The following is a 14,482-nucleotide window of genomic DNA, read 5'->3' on the forward strand; positions in this document are numbered from 1 at the left end:
ACAATGTTAATAATACCCATCATGTTACTGGCATAATTGTTTTCTTTCAGCGTGTCTGTACGTAACACATCCTGTCTGAGTCACTTATTCATGTGTTGTTGTATTGTGCAGTGAGTATCTGAACATGCTCCTGCCTGTAAAGATAGTAGTCCTACAGTGACCTCTGAGAAAGAAGAAAGTATCTCAGATTTGTCCTGTCACCTCTGATGGAAGTCTTCTCTTCTCTGTTTGCTCCTCCTCCAGTTTTTGCTACTGAAGCAGTAGAGCAGAGGGCGCTGTGCAGAGCAACAAGAACATGTCTTGACTTGTACCAGCTTGTCAAAAGGGAGTTAAGGCTTGTGGTCAGCACCAGTAACTGTATTTGCATTGTCATCCAAATGACCGGCGAAAGACGACAGCAGCATACCATCCACTGTAGAATATATGGATACTGGGACAAACTGAACTGACAGGTAAGTGTGTCACTTCTCATGTGTAGCTGGTGTAAGAATAGAAGTGTTTTTAGTCCAAACGCCGTTTTGCTACTGCATACAGTTATTTTCTTAATTGTAAATTATTTAGATTTTTTTTGTTGTTGTAATTGTTGATTAAAAACACATTAAATAGGAGAAACAAAACTGCATGAGAAAAAAAACGTGTTGTGTTTATAGAATATATCAAAATATATCTTGAATTAAGTTGATTTTTCTTACGCCATTGGCAGTTTTTATTGTTTTAAGCATGACTCTAACAAAATGTAAAGTTTATGCTTAAAATGAGTGGATATGTATACATATATATACAGTACAGACCAAAAGTTTGGACACACCTTCTCATTCAAAGAGTTTTCTTTATTTTCATGACTATGAAAATTGTAGATTCACACTGAAGGCATCAAAACTATGAATTAACACATGTGGAATTATATATGGAATTATATACATAACAAAAAAGCGTGAAACAACTGAAAATATGTCATATTCTAGGTTCTTCAAAGTAGCCACCTTTTGCTTTGATTACTGCTTTGCACACTCTTGGCATTCTCTTGATGAGCTTCAAGAGGTAGTCACCTGAAATGGTCTTCCAACAGTCTTGAAGGAGTTCCCCGAGAGATGCTTAGCACTTGTTGGCCCTTTTGCCTTCTGTCTGCGGTCCAGCTCACCCCTAAACCATCTCGATTGGGTTCAGGTCCGGTGACTGTGGAGGCCAGGTCATCAGGCGCAGCACCCCATCACTCTCCTTCTTGGTCAAATAGCCCTTGATGCCTTCAGTGTGACTCTACAATTTTCATAGTCATGAAAATAAAGAAAACTCTTTGAATGGGAAGGAATGTCCAAACTTTTGGTCTGTACTGTATATAGGTATGTATGTAGAAAATATTTAATCAATATTTAAAATAAAAATACAAAGATTCAGAAATATTTTTGCAGGCTACAAAATCAGTTTATTTGTACAAAATGCATTGATGTTTATGCTTAAAATGAGAAAAACAATTCGCCTGTGAGGTTGATTAAATGTACAGTATCTTGTTTACTTGTTTAGAAGTACTCATATTTCTACTGGAAAACAAGACAAAATATGGATACAAATATAATAGAGAGAGAAAAATATTGATATGAATATTTTAATGAAAAATATTTAGCAGTGTAATTGGCAACAAAATAGATATATTTTGATTCATGAGCTGCAGTTAAGTTGCTATAAAAGTAATCTTCTCCATCAAACTTTGTCGTCAAAGGTCAAACTTTGCCAGTAATTGTTTTCTTTAAGAATCACATTCTTTCCACCTCTGTGTCTACATGTAAGCTGATTTTCATAGATATTATTGATAAATTGTTCAGTGACCCTGCACTCATCACCAGTGGTGCTCCAGCCTCCATCCATGAACAAATACTGCTGACTGCATAAAAATAGAGAGAATCGAACTAAAGCAAATGGAAGAAGCACTTTGTTACTCAGTCTTATTTGTTATTCAAACACATATATGAACTAACTGTATAGCTGACTGTATAAAGAGGGTTGTTTTGTCTTTAATTGAACAGTCTCAGCACTGGATATCCCTTCTCTAGAAGATCCCTGACTTCACCACGGCTAATTGGTCTACTGATGACATGACCCCTGAGAAAAAAGGTGAGAGGGTTTGCCTATTTAGTTTTATGGACTGTCTGACATCTGTACATTTATTTGGCTACCAGAGTGATTACTTCCGTGAACCAGTGGTTAACTCACAAGCACCTCTGCTGTTGCCAGAAGCATCAGTGTGCTGATAGTAATGTATTTCACTGGCTGAAAGGTGGGCTGTGTGAATTATTAATGCTTTCTAGCTCTACAAATAGAGCTTGCATTGATCAACAGTCCCTTGAGTAAAGTGATATTGTTCAGGAGTGCAATGTTTGCACTTTGTCTCCCCATATAGCCTTGCAAAGACTTCAGGTTCTAGCTTTTTTTTTTTTCACCTGTCAGCCCCTATGACTTTTTCCAGTTTTCCCGGTCTCTTCTTTTATTTTAAGATTTTTGTTTTCAGTACTGTTGATAGTGAAATGTGGTGGTCCTCACATGTCAATAAAAATGTTGGCCAATTTTTAGTAATTCTTCTTCTGAATAAAAAAAAAAGCTACCAGACCAGTATCAGAACTAAATAAGGCTCAGGGCAAAAATGCAACAGATTTTTATTTAACTTCATCAAGTTTCCAGTGACTTAACCTACCCTTGTTTATTGTAAAAAATATTATTTTTTTATAAAACCAAAGTACCAACTACTTACCTAAAATCACAGAGGGGAACTTGCTGGCACAGAAATAGTTTAATTAGCCAAATAAAGGAATTTTTGAATTATGCTCAGTGACATTCAGCAGTACTTTCCCTTTAAGATGATTAAGTCAGAGGAATGAAATGACTGCTGTTCTATAGACAGAGTGACACAATCGTGGGAGAAAGAGGGCAAGAAAACAACAGCGCAGGCGGTGGTATAAAAGTGCTTCTTTTACAGAAACGTATCCAGATGTCCTGGAGAAGATGAGAGACCCTGTGTCAGCAGTAAGGTGAGTGTCTGATCCTAGTTATTCGATATGTTTAATCTCCTTGTTGATAAACATTAATCTTTCTGAGATTAGTTTCAGTTCTAACTTTAGCTGCATTCTGATTCTGACATTATGAGATTTATCTATTACATATGGTCACAAAAACAGTTTGATTACCAACATTCTTTTTGTGAACGTTTTTAATTCAAACTAGTAAATTATGACATACTATAATTCTTACCTTTGGGTAAACTATCCCTTTAAGAGATGCTATATACATTAGATGCATAGATATCTGCTCCTCCACTACTGGTTTCACTCCATTTAATTTTAATTTTTTACATTATTTAGACATTCAGATCTTTCGTGTTCACTTAAACAGGTTACATAGTTGTGCCCTCTCTGTATAAATTCAGGCAAACTTTGTGACCCGTAAGCACATGAATTCGATCTGTTAGTTAATGCAGCACCCTGTGTATTTTGGTTCTGAATCGTGTCAGAGGTGTACAGGCACATGCCAGTGCCAGTTGGCAGAAGTGTGTGTATGCGTGTGTGTTTTTCCCCTGCTTCCTGTAAGCCTGTATTAGAGATTACATCAGGCCCAAAGCAGCCAGGAATTCCTGCCATCATGTGGTCTCAGCAAGCCGTCGGCCTCACGAGACAGACACAGGGACACAACACTGCAATTTAGCAACAGCAGCAGAAACCAGATCACAAGGCGTGTGTTTGTGTATGAGTGTGTGTGTGTGTGTGGGCATGTGGTGGTCTGAATGCACTGCATGTGATATAATGATTTTCTACATCTGTGCTGATTCGGGTGGCACACATTCAGCTTTTCTCTGATTCTAAAGATCATCAGACAGCTGTGTGTTCATCCACGGGTGCATGTGTTTACGTTTGTCTGTCCAAAGAGCCGATTAGATTTCCTCAAAGCAGCCTTCAGATGTGGTCTAATGATACTTTTGTCTGACAGAATTCAAAGCCTTTAATCTGATAATAAGTACCAGTGTTGGAGATGTCATTTAGTGTGCATCCTGTCATGTTATATCACATAAAACACCATACACTGTGACGTGATCGACACATCCAGTATCTAAAAATCCAGCCAAGCAGGACTGACAGAATGGCAAGTCAATCAGTTAATCAGTATTTTTGTTTTATGTTTAATGTTAAATCTTTCAAATAAATTCCTCAAAATAACATTTACTTGAGAAACAAGCCTGCAGTAGATATTTGCATAAGGAACCCCACCCCCACCATATCACTATTCATTTTATGGTTTGTTTCAATTTGGGTGAAATGTCAAAGAAAGGGAAGCTGCTTGAAGTTTCTTCTAGGAAAGCCTCACCCTGATTCTGTCCCCCTCCCCCTTCAGTATTCATGTGAGGTACTGTAGCAGTCAGCGCAGGGATGTTACTGAAATAGTCTCATAATTACAGGTGTTGCTCAGACTCAGATAATGCCGAGGACACAACGGAATACTGTATCAGCAGTTGCTGTAAAAAGGCTTCACTGGTGCCTCTCGCTCAGACTGAAGAGTAAGGAACGAAGATAATATCACATTCACTACTTAGCCCTTTCTTGACCTCAACCTGTTTTCATAGGCAAATGCTTATTTCAAGAGCTAACACGCATGTGTGCGGATGGCCGGCGCTCGCATCATGTGGACTTTTATTACATGCCATAACTTGTCACCAAACAGCACTGCAGTAAAAAAAATAGCTGGGTCACAGTATCCCTTGCTTTGCTTCAGTATGGGATTTCGAGCGTCTGATGACAGTGACTCAGCCTGGTGTGGTGCGCAGCTAATGCTGCAAATGCCTCTACCGCATTTGAAAACCCTGATTTGATTTTACTGTCACCGGCAGCCACACAACTGTTTTTTCAGCAATATCTTTCACTTTTATTTATTTTTAATTGTGCCTCCACTTTTTCTTCCTCACTCTTCCGCTCTCCCCCGCACACGTTAACTCTCCCACTCTCTTCTAAGCCTTCTTGCTAAGCGAGCAGAGGCCCTTCTTCTCTGGCAGAGCCCTTAGGGGAGAAGCTGCCTGCCCAAAATAGCTGTACTGTTGGGAATACCAACAGATAGGATCTTCACACTGCTTGTGTAGGTAAACAACAAATCAGGGACCGGGCTGACCAACCCTCACCACCACCCCCCCCCCCATCATCTCAATCTGTACAACATATGACACACACATGCTAACGTCTGTGCTCTTTCACACACATCCATTCTCACAGTTTCTTACAGACAAATATAGGCTGAACCCTTTGAACCTATATTCCGTGTTTATTTGAGAATAAGTGAGTCACGGCTCTATTTGCGGTGTAGAGGGTGAGCATAGTTCATTTAGTAATAAAGGAAGGTGTGCTTTCCCCTCCCTGAGGTGTGGCAGCCTCTCAAACTCTCTCTCTCTCTCTTCATTTTTTGTAAGAGTTGAGTCTTTCTTTTTCAGATGTAAGCTTTAGAGGCTTGTTTACATTGGAGGGACAGCATTAGCAAGCTAGCGTTACTGTCGTATACTGTAGTGTAGAGAGAGCTTTACGTCAGTGTATCCTCAGGGTTTGTTTTTATCTTGTGATTATTGAAGGTAAGTATTGTGGGTTCTGTCAGAGGTTACTGCTGAATGCTTACCTGGAAGTCGATGCCTTTGTGTGTCACACAGTTATGATGAAATTACATCATATGGGCCCTGTGGATTTTTGGTACTTTCTATCCTCAGTTATACAGTCATCATTGTCCCTTTGTACTTTGGTTTCATTTATGGTTTCATTTATCAGTTACACTGCTAAAAATACTTTTGTTTTCTATCTTATTTCTCTATAAATATATATGTGTGTATATGTATATGTGCATGTGTGTGTACGTACTACCTTTTCCAAGTTTGGGTTTAGTAAGTTTTTTTCTGAATAAAAATAATACTTTTATTCAGGAAGGACATATTCAATTGGTTAAATTTAACAGTAAAGTAATTTTTTTATGCTTTATTGTTTTAGCCACTCTATTTCTATTTCTATATATATATATATATATATATATATATATATATATATTTGTTTTATTTATTATTATGGTAAACAAATATATATTTTATATATTGTAAATTGAATCTGAAATCTGAAGCGTGAATGCTGTCATTCCCTGTGTTACGTCACACAGTTCTCTTTTCACTTGCAGCGGTGGTGAGGTGTAATAAACTGGAAGTATGAGATGTTTTCTGTGTTTTCAGGAGACCTCTCACCTACCCTCATCTCTTGGAAAGCAAAAGCAGAACAAAGACTTTTTCTTTAAGGGGAAATCTACCTCTGTCCCCAGCTGTCATACAAGTACTGTGTGTGGACATTCCATGAGCAGAGTATTAAAGTGTCCAGAGCTCACCCGCAGGAGACAGGAGAGTTATACGAGGAGCCTTTACAGTCACCGACAGCTGATAGTGAGAGATACTGAAGTGATGGAAGAGAAGAGAGCGAGTGAGGGATGAGGGCTGCTGCTGTGAGTGGTTCTTTGGCAGTGTCTTAGCTGGTTGTTGTGTGGAGTGAGAACGAAGCAATCAGCAAGTATACTGCCGCAGAAACTCGTCACCTTGGGAGGCCCATCCAAAGACCCCGCTCACGCACTCAGCTGTCCACCCGCGCTCAGAGGCTGGTGAGAGAGACGACAAAAGAGAATTCATTATTGAACTTGTCTTCCCATTCATTCTTCTTCTAATTGCGAGTGTCAGCTTTTGTTTATTGGCAACGCTGCTTGAACACTCACAGCGACTTGAGATTTTCACGTGAAAGACTGATTTATGCTTACGGTATGTTGGATCATATTTTCTGTGACATTGTAGTCATAGTTTAGATCAATCCATTCGTTTTCTTTCTTTCATTTCCATGAGATCTGGAGTGATTCAGTCAAGTGTTATTGTGAAAATCAGCTGACTAGATTTCGCAGTTTCAGTATTGCCATGACATGGTGTGGCCCGTTTATATTTGGCTTACTTAGCTTACAGTCCTGTGACATATTCATATTGTGTTATGGTGTGTTTATTTAGAAATTTGCTAATTTACCAAAACATTAATCCTAATGATTAACCAAAAATACTTTTCATTCTGGTTTGAAAAAAATATGTAGAAAAAAGTATTGGGAAATGGAATATATAAATGTATGTGTGTGTGTGTGTGTGTGTGTGTGTGTGTGTGTGTGTGTGTGTGTGTGTGTGTGTGTGTGTGTGTGTGTGTGTGTGTGTTTAATAAATATAAAAAATGTTTTGTAATATTTGTATAAATTAATATTTATTTGAATTTTTTTTTTTTGTAGACTGTATTTTAATAGTAATTACATATGAATGCATTTTTTTCCAAATAACAGTAAAAACAAAATACGAGTTTTTCAAATGTTGTCGCTATTGTCATGTTTTATTTCTCTACTTTCTAGTGCATGTTTAGACTTTAAAGTGGTTTTAAGTTGAGTTTCATTTTCAGGGAATTTCATTAGTGTTGGGGTTTGTTAATCATCAAAAGGGCAGTTTGTTAAGGTGAATGAAATGCCTGTAACTCACTTGAGGTTTCGATGTAATAACATCAGTGTGGCAATAAGTTTGAACTTGTCTGTACTCTGAAATGCTGGAAATCAATTTAGTAAGGTCTTTTACAACGTATTAAAGCACTTTGTTTTAAATAATATCCTAAAAGTGTGATTATAATGCCATGCAGGGTGTAGCCTTCACAAACTTAATGCAAAGGTATGTTGAACACCTTAATTTTTTTTTTTTTAATGAGCAATTATAGCAAATTAATCCAAATTAACTGTATGAATAATCTCAGATATTTGTCAGTTTAGTCACTTGCCTAGATTGGATCTTAACTGACAATGTCAATTAGTTTTTTATGCACAGAATGCATGATAAATGCCTGGGGCAAACTCCCAACAAACATCTCTATAGTTGTTTCAGTTGTATGATTTACCCAGACTTAGGCAGACAGTATTTTGCATTTTATTCTAGTTTATCTCTGGAGTCTGGATTGTATTATGTCAGTGGCTCCGGAGTTTAATTTTCATGTATTATCTATGATAACAGATCCAAACTGAACTTGAAATTATCAGTATATAAAATAGATGCTTTTACTTACAGTAGTCCTTCTTAAATGTATTATACATTTAATTACACAACATATAATACAATAAAATGTGTTACACAACATAATAATAAACAACTCATTTCAAATATAATGATTCCCTCTGCTGAAGGCCTCATCATTTATGCTGCATCTTCACACTTACTGGCAGAATTTGGGAATTCATTTAATTAATTATGTATGGATGCATGGCAGAAGAATACAGAGTGCTTATGTCAAATTTATGCTGGTGAAGTCTGTCAAATGTAAAGGTATTTTTGAGGCAAAAAAGACACCATTGCACTTTTTGTAATCATAACAATCACATTGAGTAATGAAAATAAAAGACACTGAAATTCCTCTAAATACCACTCTGAATGCACAGCTCAACGTGAGGGGAAGAAAACTTACAATTTGCTTTTAATGGAGGATCAAGCAAAGCATTTATTTTTCTTTTATCCACTTTCTTCTCTGCCTGAAATAAAACAATGCACTGCATTGGGAAAGAATGCTGCAGTTCTACGGAAAAAAGTTTTCTTAGTAAGCATTATTGCTCTTCTGGTGACATTGTGATAAAAGGAGATGCATTTACCTAAAATTAATCCTGTCCTAAATAATAGACTCACATCACACTGGATGCTGAAATATAGGTTACTTGTGTGTGTGTGTGTGTGTTGCAGGGGCGCTGCACAAGATCCCGGGCCCTATGCATAGGCAGTCCTAATGCCCCCCCCCCCCCCCCCCCCCTTGAAAATATATATTCCAGACTTTTCATGGGCCCTCTCTTCCTTTGGGGCCCTGGTAAACAGTACTGTTTTTACCCCCAGTCCGACGCCCCTGTGTGTGTGTGTGTGTGTGTGTGTGTGTGTGTGTGTGTGTGTGTGTGTGTGTGTGACAAAAACACCATCCCTTTCCAAAAACTTTCAGTAAGATATATCAAAAGATGACTGAAATAAAAAGGTTAAAGAAAATAGACCAAGATCTTGAAGCTTAATAAAAGTTCACATTGCGCCATCTAATGGCGTATTATAGTGATTGCATGTATTTAACTGTCAATACTTGCAGGCACATTTACAATGCCGCTTTGCCTGCACACATAATTTTGCATAACTCTTAACACAGTTCCATTTGGAATGTTGGAACGCAGTAACAAATAATAATATTTCCGTTTGAATCAAATTTATTGACAAGGTTTAACGATCTGACCAAAGATTGTTGTAGGCTCCTTTTTTTCGTTCGTGAACGGATCAATTTTTAAAGTTAATCAAATGTTTCGTGATTTAAAAATAAAACAGTTGATCTGATTTACTGTCGTTTGCGAAGAAAAATGTTAAACGTTCCCTCTGGAGTCTCTTTAGTAAAGCACAATGAGACTTATTGTGTCGAGTGATTCAAGTGTTTTTAAGGAATCGACTGAGCGAATGGCTCGGTCATCATCCGTCTGCGTGACGTTGAAACCAACAGAAACAAAAACAGAAATAGTAACTGCATGAATGATACAGTTTGAATCAGTTAACGATTCTGTATGAATCTTTTAGTGATTAATTCAAATGATTCGAATCACTTGATGAATCAGTCCCCAAAACTAGCGAAGTAACCTTCGGAGTTCGTCAGCTTAGATTTCAAGGCTGGGATACGTTTAGTCTTATTTTATAAAGTCAGTCAGGTATAATGACACATATGGATACAAAATTCAACGTGTTTTGATTTGTTGTGACATTGTTTCACTGCCTCAGCAGTTGTGAAGAAGCTGTTGGCTCGTGTGAAGCTTCTCACACCGCTGGATCTTAAAACCCGTCGAGTTTTTCATGCTTTGTCAAGAGAAAAGGGGACTGGAAATCTCTTCGGGTTAACTTTACAAGTGGATTCGATACTTCAAATAAGACTTTACCAAACATTGATCAAAGAAGCAATCATCGAGGCGCAGGTACATTTTAAAGTCTTACAAGGGGAAACTATGGCTGAGACGAACCGGACCGAGGTTCATGTTTACGAACAGGTTGTTATCCTGTCATCATGTGTACTTTCGTTTTTTGGGTCACTTTTAATCATATGCACATTTGCAAGATGGCCCGATCTGAGGACCACACCAAGAAAACTGCTCGTGTATCTGTCTGTCACTGACCTTCTGTCTGCACTCTCTTACTTTTACGGAGTTTTAAAGAGTTTTGAATCTGATTCTGGGTATTGTATTGCGCAAGGAGCAATTTCCACATTCGCCAACACCAGCTCATTCTTCTGGACTGTGTCTATTGCCATCTACTTATACGTTTTTATTGTTAAGTCCAGCCAGAGACAGGCCAACAACTTGGTGCTTTACTTTCATCTTATCAGGTAAACTCTCTACATTTCTTCACAGCACAGCCAGGAAATCCTTAAAGAAACACTTCACCCCAGAAATATTCGCTCGAAATTCTTTAAAAATGTACTGACCACGGTGATCTAACAAACCTGTACTGTACTCTTTTTTTTTCTTCTGTGGAAAACAAAAGCAGTCGTTTTAAGAATGAATGAGTCACTGTTCACTTTAATTCGCGGGGAAAAGGCGAAATATCCATTTAAAACTTTCAGTGGTTGTTTAAAGTTCCAATTAAACTATTTTCTTAACATTCAATTCAACATTCAACAGTCAATTTAATGCTAACATATTTATTAATGTATAGTATTTATTAAAATAGTTTACGTGTAGTTCAAGCAGTTTCTCCTTTACATAAAATAAAATGCACAAATTTACACAATTCTTTTACATAGGCCTTCCATTTGGATATGGAACAGGCTATTTTGTACTTTTAAAAATGGTATTAGTCATATTTATATGTATGTAAATTATATAGTCTAAAATCTTAATGTTGAAGGGTTCAAATGTTCTTGTGCATCTCATGCTTATCTTTTATTTTAATTTACAGGTAGACTGGAGATGATTTCCTATATTACAGCACTTTATGAAAGGAAAGGAGATTATTTGTATTCCTTTTATGATATTTTGCCTTTTGAATCATGTTCTTTCAGTTACACAAAGAAAAAGGGTTTTAGACGGACCATATTCGATAATTTAATAAATATTTCCTGCGTAATAAGGGAAAGGTTTGGTTTTCATGAACTGGCTTGTGCAGCCTTGTGGATGTCTGTTTGCAGTCTGATCTTGTGATTTGTGGTTTGTGTCAGCTGGGGCGTTCCTTTCGCCATCACTGTGGCTGCCCTGTCCCTGCACAAGATCGGCTATGACGCCTCTGAGGTGTCTGTCGGCTGGTGCTGGGTGAATATCCAGGCCGAAGACCGTGTGCTGTGGATGCTGCTCACTGCGAAGATCTGGGAATTCATTGCCTATGTTACACTGCCAGTCCTGTACATGCTTATAAAAATACACATTCACAGAGCAGTAAGTCCACTGCGGCTAATCACAGACAGTTTAACATTACAGCTTAGCAGAGGGTTGCATGACATTTTCATAAACTCATAATATGTGCAACGGCCAAGTAATTTCTGGAATAATGTCCAGAGCTAATGTATAAGGGAAATATCATACCATCATTAGATAGTGCTTTCTAGGCCTGGAAATGTCATGAATATTACTAAAATCTTAAAGGTCATGGAAGTTTGGGTCATCAATAGATTTTACTAGTTATGCTGACCTATAAAATATCAAAATATAAATTAAAAAAGGCTTTTAAAAATCAATTGGATAAATTATGAAAATTCACTTGTAAAAAGTGATGGGAAGTGCATTGCTGAGAAAATGAAATATTATGCAAATAAGACTGGCCCACATTCTTGTCATAGTAACAATTGTATTCCGGAAACCACATCCAGTGTGACAATTCTGTTTCCTCGCAAACATAAAAAAAATTAAATAAAAATAAAAAGTCTTATGCCCACCAAATCTTAATTTACAGTAAGAACGGTAATATTATTCACTATTATTACAATTTAAAATAACTGGTTTCTATTTGAATATATTATCAATAGTAATTTATTCATGTGATGCCATTACTCCAGTCTTCAGTATATGCTGATTTGATGCTCAAGAAACATTTCTCATTATAAATGTTGAAAAGAGCCGTTTGTAGTTCTTTGCTTGATAGAAAACTAACTGTCCTTACTGGCACCTTTGACCAATTTAATGATCATTCTTTAATTTTGTATTAATTCTTGCTGAAAGCATTAATTTTATTCAATTAAAAAATCTCATAGACCACACAGCTTTTTTTAGGTGAGCTTTTTCTGTAAGACTAAAGAATGCTGATCTCTATTTTATGCCATTTTTCTCTGTGATGTATTTAAGCATACAGCCCTGTCCGAGTACCGTCCCATCCTGACCAGCAGCCCTGTCTCTCAGTCGCCATCTTCCATGGCAGACATGAAGCTCACCATCATCCCCATCATCTTCATCGTGCTCCGCATGTGGAGCACCATCCGCTTCCTGCTCCTGCTGACTGACTCCCCTGCAGGACACAACCCAGTGCTGGTCACCTTGCATGTGAGTCACCCGCTTCCACTTAGCCCGAAATGAACTAAATTTACTTCCACCTGAAGTCCCATTCATGCAGTTTAATTGTATACTTCATCAAAGTCATTTATCTGTAATTGCCTTTATTGTATTCGGCAACCCAATAATTCTAAATTCATTTTTTTAACAGGGTATTGGAAACACCTTTCAAGGAGCTGCAAACTGCGTCATGTTTGTGCTGTTGACTCCCTCAATTCGCTCACGTCTGGTGGCTCAGCTGTGCTGCAGAGGTCAGGACAAACAATGGCGTTCACAATCAGTGTCCCAGAACAGGGCAAGTGCAAATACGCCTTCACACAGGGAGGAAAACACCAGCCCCCAAACCTGGGAGAACAATGAGGGGTAAAAGCTGCTATGATCCTGCATCTGAATGCATTTTGAATGCACAAGGCTGGAGTGAAAGCTCTGACTTTACGGCTCTCTGTTGTGGTTGTTGGAGTAACATCAGAGCCTTACACTCAGCCTTCTTGTTTGACCAAGCGCCTTCACGGATTACAGGGGACTGCGGTCACATGCACAAAGCCTGCAGAGCACGGAACATAAACGCACTTTCTGTTGCCGGTTTAGCTCAGCACTTTAGGCGAGTAAAACAGTACCTTCTGTTTTCATTCTGCTGCCGCAAATATCTCATGTTCATCTAAATAGAAATGAGATCGGTAGCTCAGGGGAAGCAAGAATACAGCAGTTTATTATCTAGTGACCAAAATGGCAAATGTACTGTGAAGTGTTTTTTACAAGGGATCTTTCCCCTCTTTCTCCCAACAAAGCACATGCATTCTTAATGCAATGTTATTACTTTAAATTACAATTAATATGTATTTTTAAAGCATGATTTATGTGTATTATATGCTGTATTTATATGTTCAATGTATTGGATTTCTTGAATGTATTATGTCATAATCACATTCTTCTTTTTTTTTCACTTTTCTCTGTGTAGAGTCACATGCACCTAACAAGGACACAAACCGCAACATGCACATTTATTGTTATTTCACACAGTGCCTTAAAAATACCTTTTGAAACAATGGGGAAGAAGTGGCTTTTAGTCTTTGTATACGTAGTTATGGATTTGTATTATAGTTATATTTTATCAACTGATTTCAATAAAGTGATTCATTACCTGTCAGATTCAGTATTATTTTTATATACTATTATTTGGTTTCATAAATATTTAGCTTTTGTTTTTATATTTTCAGTTTTCATTTTTACTTTTATTAATTTTTTTGTAATTTTGTTGTGTTTTGTCATTTTTATTATGATTGTATTATTGTTTCCAGTGAGGTTTACTTTAGTTTTATATATTTCCAGTAACTGGAAACTCCAGTAACTATATATATATATAAATGATTTGAGAAGCCCTGCATACATCAGCAGGAAAAAGTCTGTCATTTTGATGAAACATTACAAGGTCAAATATTAAAAACAAAATAATAATAAATAAATAACGTCTTTGAAAAGTAGACTGAATTGTCATTTCATGCTGACTTTAAGATAATAAATTCATGAATTTTTGTATTTATTTTAAAGTATTGCATTTGTGTTATTGGCTTTATATCTCCAAACAATCAAAGGTGTCTACCATCACTGAACACTCTTTCTTGGCCATAATATGGGTAAGGTTATGGAGAATCTGCTTGGTAATTATCCGTAAATTATTAAATGATTGTGCCGGCACATTCCTTCAATCCTTGACGTTCCGTTGAGTCTCCTTTGAATTTGCCTAATATGTCTCCAATATAGAGTGGAGCTGAGCCGTATCTGAGCTTCTCCAAATATTTGATCATGCATGCTGTATAAGAGAATCAGTCTAATGCCAGTTTCACCAAGGTCAGAAGACAGAGCGACTTCTCCATTATCTAAGCTTGATACCAGA

General features: G+C 37.3%; 1 protein-coding gene and 1 long non-coding RNA gene across 3 annotated transcripts; both read left to right on the forward strand.

Annotated features, from left to right (window-relative positions):
- Window positions 1-283: 283 nt before the first annotated feature.
- Window positions 284-8,220, forward strand: LOC132129198 (uncharacterized). Its single transcript, XR_009428450.1, has 4 exons — window positions 284-452; window positions 2,022-2,109; window positions 2,969-3,020; window positions 6,233-8,220. It is a non-coding gene; the product is annotated as an uncharacterized LOC132129198 (long non-coding RNA).
- Window positions 8,221-9,666: 1,446 nt separating this feature from the next.
- Window positions 9,667-13,735, forward strand: LOC132129350 (G-protein coupled receptor 157-like). Of its 2 annotated transcripts, none has more exons than XM_059540906.1 (4): window positions 9,667-10,436; window positions 11,268-11,481; window positions 12,385-12,579; window positions 12,740-13,735. In XM_059540906.1, exons 1-4 carry the CDS (start codon window positions 10,060-10,062, stop codon window positions 12,953-12,955), a joined length of 1,002 nt encoding a protein of 333 aa, XP_059396889.1. In that variant the 5' UTR covers window positions 9,667-10,059; the 3' UTR covers window positions 12,956-13,735. The 2 variants fall into 2 exon arrangements, with proteins under 2 accessions (XP_059396889.1, XP_059396890.1); XM_059540907.1 differs by having other exon boundaries at window positions 9,668-10,101.
- Window positions 13,736-14,482: the final 747 nt, after the last annotated feature.

Source organism: Carassius carassius, chromosome 46 (genome assembly GCF_963082965.1).
Source record: "Carassius carassius chromosome 46, fCarCar2.1, whole genome shotgun sequence".
Lineage (NCBI taxonomy): Eukaryota > Metazoa > Chordata > Actinopteri > Cypriniformes > Cyprinidae > Carassius > Carassius carassius.

Bases quoted from the DNA above. Each gene is read 5' to 3' on its own strand.
- LOC132129350 (XM_059540906.1), top strand. From the start codon at position 10,060: ATGGCTGAGACGAACCGGACCGAGGTTCATGTTTACGAACAGGTTGTT. The intron at 11,482-12,384 runs GTAAGTCCACTG...GATGTATTTAAG, and splicing joins AAATACACATTCACAGAGCA to CATACAGCCCTGTCCGAGTA. The intron at 12,580-12,739 runs GTGAGTCACCCG...TTTTTTTAACAG, and splicing joins CAGTGCTGGTCACCTTGCAT to GGTATTGGAAACACCTTTCA.